This window comes from Cynoglossus semilaevis, chromosome 9 (genome assembly GCF_000523025.1).
Source record: "Cynoglossus semilaevis isolate Cse_v1.0 chromosome 9, Cse_v1.0, whole genome shotgun sequence".
NCBI lineage: Eukaryota > Metazoa > Chordata > Actinopteri > Pleuronectiformes > Cynoglossidae > Cynoglossus > Cynoglossus semilaevis.
In genome coordinates this window covers 9438373-9450539 of record NC_024315.1, presented here as the reverse complement: position 1 = coordinate 9450539, position 12167 = coordinate 9438373, and the positions used below count along the sequence as shown (strand labels likewise).

At 40.3% G+C, this 12167-nt stretch overlaps 1 protein-coding gene across 1 annotated transcript in view; it reads right to left on the bottom strand.

Annotated features, from left to right (window-relative positions):
* The window catches only part of LOC103383769 (myosin-10-like), a 30137-nt gene that overhangs the window by 5922 nt on the left and 12048 nt on the right, over positions 1 to 12167 (bottom strand). The window contains exons 8-32 of the mRNA XM_025058925.1: positions 11043 to 11135; positions 10460 to 10523; positions 10216 to 10314; positions 9743 to 9886; positions 9495 to 9590; positions 8583 to 8701; positions 8068 to 8220; positions 7795 to 7968; positions 7501 to 7674; positions 6049 to 6163; positions 4372 to 4565; positions 4177 to 4298; positions 4021 to 4090; positions 3754 to 3914; positions 3559 to 3667; positions 3306 to 3437; positions 3022 to 3228; positions 2756 to 2893; positions 2527 to 2650; positions 2202 to 2373; positions 1760 to 1972; positions 1534 to 1678; positions 1162 to 1368; positions 948 to 1052; positions 437 to 589 (exon numbers count right to left, since the gene is read on the bottom strand). Of these exons, the coding sequence (XP_024914693.1) occupies positions 437 to 589; positions 948 to 1052; positions 1162 to 1368; positions 1534 to 1678; positions 1760 to 1972; positions 2202 to 2373; positions 2527 to 2650; positions 2756 to 2893; positions 3022 to 3228; positions 3306 to 3437; positions 3559 to 3667; positions 3754 to 3914; positions 4021 to 4090; positions 4177 to 4298; positions 4372 to 4565; positions 6049 to 6163; positions 7501 to 7674; positions 7795 to 7968; positions 8068 to 8220; positions 8583 to 8701; positions 9495 to 9590; positions 9743 to 9886; positions 10216 to 10314; positions 10460 to 10523; positions 11043 to 11135 (3483 nt within the window). The remainder of the gene's footprint in view (positions 1 to 436; positions 590 to 947; positions 1053 to 1161; positions 1369 to 1533; positions 1679 to 1759; positions 1973 to 2201; positions 2374 to 2526; positions 2651 to 2755; positions 2894 to 3021; positions 3229 to 3305; positions 3438 to 3558; positions 3668 to 3753; positions 3915 to 4020; positions 4091 to 4176; positions 4299 to 4371; positions 4566 to 6048; positions 6164 to 7500; positions 7675 to 7794; positions 7969 to 8067; positions 8221 to 8582; positions 8702 to 9494; positions 9591 to 9742; positions 9887 to 10215; positions 10315 to 10459; positions 10524 to 11042; positions 11136 to 12167) is intronic.

Here is a 12167-nt window from a genome sequence, read left to right as displayed (position 1 = left end):
AAAATACCATCTCAACTCCAACTCTATGGCTTAGACTTAGACACAATTGCAAAAAAGTTTGAGAGACTGTAGACTGATTAACACCATTAAGGACAATATTAATTTAAACAGCTTCACTGAGGCTTTAAAAGAAACATTCAACTTCATTTCAAGTGTTTCCCTTTAACACTGTTTGACAAATGACCTTCACGTCTACACACAGTAGAGATGAGAACATGCCCAACCTTCTGCCTAAATGAATCACTGCTGTAGTTCTGCTGCCCCACACCAGCAGCACAGATGTTCACGGTTGCCTTTCTCTTACAACTCAGTCGTGGGCAACAGTCGAGCCATCAATCAGTGTCGTACATGCATATGTGCAGAGATAAATCACTACAGACATGTAGATCGTAAGCTGTGCCGTAACTGCATGTTTGTAAACATTACACCATTGTACCTGAGCTTGCACGGACTGCAGCTGTTTCTCCAGGTTGCGTCTTGCCTCCTCGTCCTCCTCCTGCTGCTCCAACAAGGTGTTCTTCTCCACCTCCAGCTGGCGGATTTGGCCGCTCAGATTCAGCTTCTGGCGCGTTTCCTCCTGCCTCAACTCCTGAAGTACCAGAGCACAAACGGAGATGATGAGCAGACAAAACATGGAGGAAAGTTGTGTTTTTTTTTTACAAAACTATTTTATTGAACTGAAAAGTTTCTTAGACACAAATAATTACTTTCATTTTTTTAATGTAAAATACTTCAAATAGTGGGATCTGCAGTAGACATTAGAATATGTAACATGGTCGACGTGTAAAGGTTTATATTTTATCTATACTGAGTTGCCTTACTAAAGGTTTTAATGATACTATTTAAATGTAGGATACATGTGGCCATTTATTTGAAGCCATTTCTGATTTTATACTTTATTCTTTTTTCCTGAACACTTCTCAACACCAGGTTGTTTTGTGTCAGACCTCAGAGTCTTGCAGTTTGCTGTTCAGGTTTTCGACTTCCTTGGTCAGTTTGACTCCTTTCTTCTCCGCCTCCTCCAGCAAAACAGAAACGTTGTCCAGCTCAACCTGATAAAATAACAAATATGAACAAAAGACATGGAGCTCATTCTGCCTCATTCAAATAAAACAAAATACTGCAGCACTTTTCTAGTGTAATACTGGTGACGATACTGACCTGGAGTTTGTTTGAGCGATCAGCCAGCTCTCCCTTTACTCGCTCCACCTCAGTGGTCTTGGTCATAAACTCCTGCAGCTGGGCCTCCACCTTTTTCCTCTTGTGTTCAGATTCTGTCTTTGTCTGCTGCAGATTCTTGATCTCACAGCTCAGCTCTCTGTTGTCACTCTCCAGACACTGCTTGTTCTTCTCCAGGTTGGTCTTGAACTACAGCAACATAACCACAAAAATACTTTAGTGTCACTGTTAGCGTAACTTTTTTTTCAAGACCACCTTATCTTTTGGACAAGAGCTTTTGGACTGAATCTTGCCTGAAAAATTTGCAAGAACTTCTTAGAACCAGTTTACAGACCATGTATTAAACCCCCTCACCCTCTTGGCCTGTTCCAGCTGCTCGGACAGTTCTTCCAGTGCAGTGGCATGTCTCTGTCTCATTTCCTGGACCTGTGCCTCATGGTTTTTGGTTTCTTCATCGATGGCCTTCTTCAGTTCTGCCACCTCCTGCTCTCTCTTGGTCCTGGGGTTCAGACATTAGGTAGAAGGTCAGAAGGTGAGGGATAAAAAAACGAGAGACTATGAACCTGTGATAAACATTCACCTCAGTTCTTGCTGGGCAGCTGTGGTGTCCAACGTGTCCTCCAGTTCTGTCTTCAGAGCCTCCAGCTCTTCACTCAGGTCTCTCCTCAACTTTTCAGCTTTGCTTCGACATATCCTCTCAGACTCCAGGTCCTCCTGAAGCTCAACAAGCTGGGCTTGAAGCTCCCGCACCTGCTTCAGGGTGTTGTTCTTCTGTATGGCCTCCTCGTCACCCCTGGTTGGAGACAGACATTTTGAAAAAGACTTCACAAAACAGATTCTTTAGAATAAAACTGCAGTACCCTTTAATATTATACACATATTATTATATTGTAAATATTTTCTTTATTTTCTTTTAATTATTTGCTCTAATGCTTCTGCAGTACCCTTTAGTATTATATTGTAAATATTTTCTTTTAATTATTTGCTCTAATGTTGGGATTTATTCGTATCACAAACATTACCTGGCCAGAGCAGTCTGCAGCTCCTCCTCCTTCTTGGTCAGTTGGATCTTCAGCTCCTCTACTTGGACCTGAAGTTCAACTATCTGGTCCTGCAGGTCAGAGGTCTCAGCGTCCAGTTTGCGTTTGGCCTTCTCCAGCTCTTGGCGGGTTTTTTCCTCTTTCTTTAAACGCTCTGAAGAGAGACAGCAAAGATTTCAATTTTGAACAACGTTTATAAACCAATCCCAAACATCGCACTGACGTCTACATTTTAAACGATGTAGTACTGCTGTCATAACTTGTCTACTTGTATCTGTGTGTTCTAGATTCAACCACAGATCCTCACCCTCCAGGTCAGTCATCATCATCTCCTGCTTGTTCTTCACTTTGCTGAGGTTCTTTGCTTTCTCCTCCTCCTCTGTCAGCTGTGAGGTCATCTCACCAACCCTGTCCTCCAGCATCTTCTTCTCCTGTGTGATATTATTTATATGTACATTAGAAAGCTGATGATGGCAATGGAAAAAGTCACACATTCTGTGTTCTCACTGCACACCCGATAAGTACAATGCACTAACCTTGAGGAACTTAGAGTTCTGGTCCTCCAGCAGCAAAATATCCTCCTCCATCTTCTTAATTTTGGCCTCAGCTGTTACTTTGTCCAACTGTAGTTTCTGTCTTGCAGCTTCTTCTTCATCCAGCTGCTCCTCCAGATCCTGTGGAGAAGAGAAGGGAATTCTGTAGATAAAGGCAGTTTTTAAAATGGCATTTTTGTAAAAATATTACAACAAAAACTGAAGGACAATAGTCTGTCAAAAAGACAGACTATTAAAATAATTTAAACCTGTATGTGTGATTGCATTTTCTTCTTCTCATTCTGCAGGCTTTGGTTCCTCTCCTCTTCCTCCTCCACCCTTGACTCCAGGTCATGAAGGATCTCCTCCAACTCTTGTTTCCTAGAGAGAAGGCGAACTCTCATCTCCTCTGCCTCAGCAAACAGCTCCGTCTCTGCGTGGAGTTGCTCTGCCAGAATATTCTTTTCCTCCAGAAGCTTTAAAAATGGAAAATTATTATATCAGTCTTTTTTACTAGGTATACATAATTAACTTCTCATAAGAAGATGTTTACCTGTTGGTGTTTTCTCTCCATCTCCACTAACTCATTCTCCACCTTCAGCTGTCTCTCCTTCACCTTAACCAGCTCCTCATCTTTGGCCTGCAGCTCCTCCTCCTGCCTGGTGACCTGCAGCAGAGGTTTCACCTGCAAAAACACAGAAACACATTTAAATGAAATAAACTGTATTACTGTTGTAAAGAAACATGTTGAAATTAGATTTCAAACATAATTTTCCTTCATCAGAAAATGCCACCAGGTGTCTCACCTTGGTGAAAAGCCTCCACCATTGCCAGTGTCGTAGTTTCAGGTAAGCAGCACAGTTCCTCTGAAGGACCTTCAAGGCACTGAGCTGCTGCTGCTTCTTGGCAAATGCTCTGAAAAATACACATCAGGGGTAGTGATCAGTGTCTGAACACATGGAAGTAGAAATATATACAATTAAAGGTATCCTGGAACTCACTTGCGTGCCAAGTATCCTCTGCACACAGACTGGAAGTAGATGATGATGTCAGAGATCTTCAGGTCTCTCTCCTCCTCCAGATGAGCCAGGACACCAGTCCTGAAGAAGATCTTGCTCTGACCAATACGGTACAGGTTGGGGTCGAGCTCTAGAGCTCGAATCTAAAAAAATAATAATAAAAAAATAGAAACCACTTTAATACCGGTTTCAAAAAATGGATCAACAACTAGTCAAATACAAAACGATGAATACAAAATAGTTCCCTACCATTCTTTCACAGGCTTGTTTCCCATCCATAAATCCTTTAGGGATTGCATTTGGTGTCAAAATCTCATACCTGTGAACAAGAACAGAAACATGAATGAAATTCCAATTGTTCAAAAAAAGGAAGTAAAACACAATCTGTTTTAAATTGCTAGTTACCTCTGTCTGAACTCCTGAAAGACAATGCGGTTTGGGAAACCCTGTCTGCAGATACGAATCCCCTCCAGAACTCCATTACACCGTAGCTGGTCCAGGACCAGGTGGGGCTCCAGTTTACCAGCCTGATTGTAACAAAAAAAAAACCATAAAAAAAAAACAGAAACCTGCATAAATAAATTTAATTTCTATTTTTACCCTTTTTTCGTGGTTGGGGATGATGCAGCGGACAAAGCTGGGGTTGGTGTTCCTCAGAGTGGCCATGAGCTTGGTGAGCGACTCCTTGTAGAGCTGCCCCACTGTACGGAACATTCCCTTTTTGGTTTTATAGGTTGCCCCGAAAGCTGTCTCATTCATTCCTGCCACCTGGTCCAGGCCTACGATGCGGTCCACTGGCAAAGAAAAGAGGAAAAAAAGAATTGTTGGAGAACAAAGACTTCAAAGAGGAGCAGAGTCTGACTGCAGAACCAGTGGCAGCAAAAGAGGTCACATGATGTAGCTACATGACGAAGTGCACATGGATGAAGGAGACAGAGAAACACTACTGTCAAACAGCACCAGTCAAACAGAGTCAAAGTTAGGACTTTCACCAGCTTCATGAGCCGTCAGCGATGGAGATGAGGAGTGAAGCCGCTACAGCTACGTTCATTATCACTAAGTTATGACCAAGAGGGAAACTGTAACAATGTCTAAAATAAATAAATAAATATAATAAAATACTGTGTAAGGTTTTAAATTTCAGATTTTTGTTATAAATGTTATTTTAGTATTTACCATTAACTATTAACTACCACTAACTTCCGTTTCAATTAATGCCAAGTTCACAGAGAACTTGTGGGTATCACTGGTTTAAACAATTTACAAAAATAGAGAATATTATTAGACTTATCCAATAAATCGTTAAAAAATGCCTCTACAAAGTGACATAGGACATGAGTTATTATGAGTTATAATGAGTCACAGTGTGTTGGAGTATAAGTGCAGTGATGCATAACCTTCTGTCTGGCCCCTTGCACTGAGACATGACATACGCTAGAAGCAACATCTGCTTTCAGTTGGCTCCTAATGTAACTCTATATGTGGATGAGGAAGATGGAAAGTAATGTCAGTAAATATCTCTCAGTCCAGCTTCAAATCCTTCATTTCCTCAAAGACGTGTCATCTGAGGAAATGAAGGAAACAGGCAAACAGACTCCAAACAGCTGAACCAGATCCCAAAGGCTTATGTCCTAACTGTCAGCAGTACAAAGATCACAGGTGACTGGGATACTATTCTACTTGTACTTTTTTGTGATTTAGATCTAGAGAGACTACTGCTTTGGCTGAGATGAGGGAGCCATGCATCCTGGAAGCAAATGGGAGCCACTGTGGCTATGACACACAGGCACTGCCTGAAGCACGAAGTTTAAAGCAAGACCTGGACAAAATACAACATGGCTTAGTTAATACACATTTAATCTGATCATATTCAGCCCCCAAAGCCTCTGAGCAGCATGCTTCCACAACCCAAGACTGTCCATTTTCCACTACTCTTATTTTGCACAGGTCTACCATACAGTACGTGACCCAGTCTTTCACCTGCTGGCTCATCCAGACTAGTGACATTTTCATAGAATGAAGCTCTTTGAATGGTCTGAATATCTACAACACAGAGAGAGACACAGGAAGGGAGCGGGGGGTCAGGGGGGCTGATGTTATGATAAATCTGGGAACCTGTGAACGTACAGGTTGGGACAGCAGAGCCGTTGTTAGTAGTTTCAAGGGGCAGTTGCGTCAACGTACACAGTAGGATCTGAACTGCACAATATGTCTAATTCAAATCATTGAAACTTTGCAGTTTAGAGGCTGTGAGGATTCAAAGAAGCAGCTTCCTACCATCTTTCCAAAGTTCAGCTACGAATTTGTCGGTTGACTGATGAAGGAGGGTGGCAACGTTGTCGTTCAGGGGATCCATGTTCTTCATTAGCCACTCGTCCGCCTTGTAGTCCACCTTAAAAAGTTAAAACACAAATCAGTGAAAATAAGTGAGAGAAAACTAATTTAAAAAAATTAACAATATTAGTTGAATTATAAGTGAAATATTTACATTTTTAATTAAACAGGCCAGTCATTTCCACCACAGTACTTTAAATGACCTTAAAGTATTCTTCTTTGTTGTCCTAGTATTTTACACCTGAGGTTTTATTTTAGTTTTTGTGCATATGCATAATGACTGTTTCACCATTAATCTTTGTGACATTTCAGATATCTTTCCTCACTGCACTGAGCTCAAGAGCCTAAAATTGATTTTTTGACTGATCGTGGTGGAGACTGAACCGGTCCACATAACACCGAACAGATGTGCTCTGCAGTTCTGAGTGAGACAAATACTATGTTCCTTTATTGCTTAACACCAGTGAAGGCTTCCAAACTGACTCAAATGTTATGCTGATGATATTTTAAAATCGTAAATCAAACCAGGGTTCAGTTTTTTCTTCCGCAGGGGAAACATTTGCAACAATTTTATCTTAAGCAACAACTGGAACTTGACAACACAGAACTTTAATATTAAATTATGTCGACACATAATTGGGAAGTAAATCACTTCACAAATGGCCAGTCCTGGCATAACCCTTACTCCCAGTGGTCAAAAACAGTGTAAATGTGTTTCACTGTTTTTATCATCTTACAGATTTGATCAGATTTATCATTCACGTCTTTTTCAGTTTCTTCAGCACAACAATGTACATTTGCCTCTATTCATTATAAAGTAATTCTATTTCAACAATTTCAACACTTCAAGATAAATGAACTTTTCTGTACTTAGGTCATAGCTTGATATTTAATTTGGGTGAATTTCAAGTAAGAAGTAGAGACGTTACGGGTAGGCACACTAGTCCAAAGTAAAGAGTTGAAATCATGCGTCCAGAAACTCTCTGGTCAGTCTCACACAGAAAGACTGCATGTGGTTACGTTTCCACATTCTGCTCTGGGAAAATAAATTCTCAGTGCCTTTGTTTAAAACTGCAGCATTTCACAGTTTTCGAATTCCATCTGTCTTAAATTAGCGCTGAATTATTTACTCTCTGTAAGTCTGGAAGGAAGAACTACAAGATATGGAACGGTATTCATTACAAGACCATCACTCCCGTCCTCATCTTCGTGCCATCAGTCAGACTTGCATGTTTGTGTGCTGATGTGAATCAGGTAATAAGTTTGGGGTTTAGCTTAACACTGCAGCTAAAACAGCTTTAGGCCTGAAAGCTTTAAAAACATGACTTTCACTGAGGAGGTCTACGACAGAAACACACACTGAAGGTGATTTTGAAAGAAAATGAACCAACGTACCTTGCCAGCGTAATGGATGATGCAGAAGTCAGCCTTGTCTTTGAGCTGACGGGGTTTCTGAAACTTGGTGTGCGTGCCCTGCTCTTGGATCAGTTTTTCCACAAATGTCTTGTCTGTAGCTTTAGGGAACCAACACTCTTCATCCAGAAGAGCTAAAACCCCGGGAGGATTTGCCTAAAATAATAAATGATACTCATGAGACATTCTTATGCAAACATTGAAACTGGCACAGAAAATAATTCAAATTATACTTGAATTGCAAAAAAATATTCCAGTAAAAAGTTTCAGACTGACCGGTCTCTCGATGAGGTCGATGCAGGGCTGCAGGTCCAGGCCAAAGTCGATGAAGCTCCACGCGATGCCCTCCCACTGGTACTCCTCCTGCTCCAGGATGAACGTGGTGTGGTTGAAGAGCTGCTGCAGCTTCTCGTTGGTGTAGTTGATACAAAGCTGCTCAAATGAGTTCAGCTGTAATGGGAAAAAAAAAACCCCGAACACTTAATTGTAATATCTTCTCAAAAATAACAGATTGATGTTCTCATTTGTGTATTAGGAAAAATGAAAAACCTGGAAAATCTCAAAACCAGCAATGTCCAGAATGCCGATAAAGGAGGCTCCCTGCCGTTTAGTCCTATCCAGAGCTTTGTTAATGCGATGGACCAACCAGCGGAACAGACGCTCATACGTCGCCTTAGCCAGGGCCTCCACTGCAAAGTCGGCCTGAGGAGCAGAGGAGTCAGTTGACAGAACAAGGTCAGAGAAATCATATGACTCTTAGGAGAGAAAGTTCTAATTTGACATTTATCATAATCTATCCTACACTAACAGACTCCTACGAGTATTGTCCAGTCCAGAAAACAGACAGAACCCTGATCCATGTACCATAGTGACCTACACAGGCTGTACACATTGTCTGGAAATAAACAACTCATAAACAGTATGACGTCTGCACTACATGCATTACTGGACACATGCAGTAAGGCAGTAAATTTGGACCTTGACAGACTTGAAACTGACTTTAATATTACGTTTTCAAACTCAAACAAAGAACAACAACAAAAATAATTACAAAATGCACTGACCTGCTCTTTAGTCTGTGCCTTCTGGACATAATCTCTTCCCACTTTGATTCTTGGTGACAGAATGGCTCTGGTGAACTCCATCACATTCATACCAAGCAAGTGACACAGCTTCTGTGCAGCTGGGAAACCAGGATGGAAAATACATTAGCATAAAAATTAGAATGAAAGACACTGGTGATTTAAAACTGTACAAGTCATTTATTCTACTTCTGACTGGAGAAGTGATTAAATCAGACCAGGATCTTTACTATTGTTTTTGTAACACTAAATTTTGACAATTACATCACTTATCAGGTATTATAATGAAAGAAGTTATACATTGGTCAGACCTAATTGGCCAAGCACTGAATTTACCATAAACCTGTCACAATTCTTGAATTTTAGAATCAAAATTATTGGAAGCGTCCTACTTTACATGGACAAAACTTGTGGAAAAAGGGGAAAACGTAGGCCCTAGCCTGGATCCGCCAAGTCTCAGGAGTGAAAAAACATGTGCTCTGCTTTCTGGCTTTGCTTGTCACAGTGGGAATATTTGGCCAAGCTGCATCACTGGCATTTTCTTGATGTGCCAAATATGCAGATGCCACATGTGGAGGAACTGGAAAGCTGTGCCCTATTTCCTTCTGGAGTAAATCCTCATAATGATGTGGCCTAATGGCAGGTTGACAACACTCTCTGGGAGAGAAGGGACATAAATCACTGGTCTCTCTGTTTAGTGTGTGAGGCACTAGGTGTGAGGAAGAAAGGGAGAGGGCAGGGGTTGAAGAGCTATATGGGAAAAGGAAAAGGAGCAGAAGTGTGACCTGACCTGTGAGGTCAGCGCTACAAGGTAGTGAAGGACATGCAACAGGACTTCTGAGAGTGTGTGTGTGTGTGTGTGTGTGTGTGTGTGTGTGAGAGAGAGATATTTACCAGTATTATCAGGCATAGAGGCCTGGTCAGTGTTCCTCTCCTTTTTGAAGATAACATTACCAAACTGAAGCACAGCCGACACGACCTTCAACATGGCTAAACGTTTAAGAATCCAGAGAAAATGTGATTACTTACAAAGAGTTAGGTCACCGGGCCAAAAAAAGTACAATTTGTGGTAAATCAATGCTCTTCAAATTCAACTGTTAAAGAAGTAAAACAGTTTGAAGTCTAGAATCTAGAAAACAAACCCAGAATCTCCTCATGTGCAAAACTCATGATGTGCATGGCCTCCATGGTCTCATGAAAGTTGTCTTTGTCCTGCTGTCCTGGGATTGGGATGTTGCCATTCGACAGGAAACGGTATTTGTTAAATCCTTCCAAAAGCAAATCGGCTGTGGAATGAAATATGTAGAAAACAAATTAATTAATCAATCAATTCATTCATTCATTAAAAAAAAAAAAAAATCAAAACTATATTTTTATATTTATTACAAAAAGCTAATAAAAACATACCTAATAACAGTGTGTGTTTTAATCAAATGTGACAAACTGTGGTCAGAAACATCTGAAAACATACATAATAACAGAGACAAACTGTGGTCAGAAACATCTGAAATATTTCTAAGAAAAACTAAATGTATTTGCTAACACTGTTAATTAACCATTTTAAAACAGTTTGAAATAAAATTAAAGGTAAACAACATGTGATTGGTTTATTTACATCTGAGATGCTCTCCGGCTCCAGCCAGCAGCTGGTAGAAAATGTGGAAGGTGCGTTCATCTTTGGCTTGACGAATGGCTCTGGATTTTTCCAGTAAATCTGACACAGACGAGTCAAGGCCAAAAAAAAATCTACAGGTTCTTTTAAAATAAAATCTTTAGAGTCAGTAAACACAAACAACACACGTAACACATGTCTTCAAACAACAATTTTACCAACAAAAACAGTGAAATGATGTGGATACAAGTTTCAATATTGGCTCCAACAATGTATCCGGTGACATCAAAGTTAATCCGGATGAATTTTCCCTGTGGAGATAAACATTCAATATTTTACTTATAAAGTGCACAGAACAAAGAAAAGTGGAACAAAATCCCAGACTTCATGACTCGTTTATAACACACACAAACGCTCAACCATCAGACATGCTGACAATATTTTCAGTCCAGGCAGGAAAGGGGTTTTGTGGAAAACAGATTCAAATCTGATAAAACAATGAATCTAGAAACTGGTGAATTTAACAGATTTATTAACCACAGGAAGACTTGTTTTATTCTAGTCCCTGTCTCTCGACGTCACTATCTAAGGCTCTGGTCTCAGAGGCTTTACTACATCAAAGGTATCATTAATGACTAACAGACGGCTGCGTCTGACAACACAATCCGTGGCACTCCTTACAGAAGATGTAGAATGATCAAATACCGCTGTGAGTTTTAACTTTCCCTATTTGTTAGACAAGAATTGGAAAGTCATCTGGGAAGGATGTGGCTTTTACAAACAGACTACCAACACATTTTATGATACTTATTATTTCAAAGGGCACTTACAAATCGGGATGAGTTGTCGTTTTTCACTGTCTTAGCATTTCCAAAAGACTCCAGGATGGGGTTGGCTTGTAAAAGCTGTCGTTCCAGTTCACCCTGGAAAAACAGAGCCATGTTAAAGTCGCAGTTTCTCACCACAACAGAGACACAGAGAAATCCCAAAGGCTACAAAAATTAAATGTGACATTTTGGAATAAATGACAAAACCAAGAAGCATGCAGACAAAGACAAGGGAAATCCAACAGTGTTTCATGTGTTAATTACACAAAGAGAGAAAAAACATGACTGGCCAAGGCAGACAGACAAAGACAGCATTAGGAAACAATTAGAATAATAGGAATCAGATTAGTCAACCTCAACTTTTATATGTAGTTAAGATTCCTAATCTTTGCATAATGAAATTATAATTTATTTCAGTTTTGTACTGAGAGCTAGCAGTGCATAAAATTCTTAAGGCCAATTAATCAAAATTTTTATCTTCAGATAATGCAATTCACAGATAAATTTACCAATAACATCTTCTGTAATTAGTGCAATTAGCTTAAAAGCTACAATCAGTGCTGCAATCTGCAAAATATGCACTGTGAAAATTTCAAGCAGAGGAAGAATGTCTAGATTCAACACAACAAAGTTGTTCCCTGCAAAGTTCACCACTGCAGCTGTGCTGAATGAGCATGTAGCATGCGGTAGCGCTAGTTGCTGTGACAGATTTCTGGAGATTCTTTAAGGTATGACCAAAAGCCAGACAAACATTATATGCCAAAGTGAAACAGCACACATGAGAGACACGTCTTAAACTAGATGCTTTGAGAGGCTAAAATAATAAATAGGCAACATTTACAGATGTTTAAACAGGTGGTCTGCCACGTTTCCATCTCAGCCGCAGTGTGGACTTTGTCAAGACCACAGAATCAGAAATGACCGAGAGAAAAACAATCCCGTCTGCACCCTTATTTCTCTTCCTGTGGGTAAGTGGAATATTTTCCCATTACGTCAAGAATAGCTGCACCCACTTGAGATTTAAGGAGGTAGTTTTCCATGAGAAGGAACCTGAAATGTGATCTGACGGAGGAGAGCATCAGGAGATGCTTTTAATTGAGTTTCTAGGCAGCTGGATTTGAGCAGGAC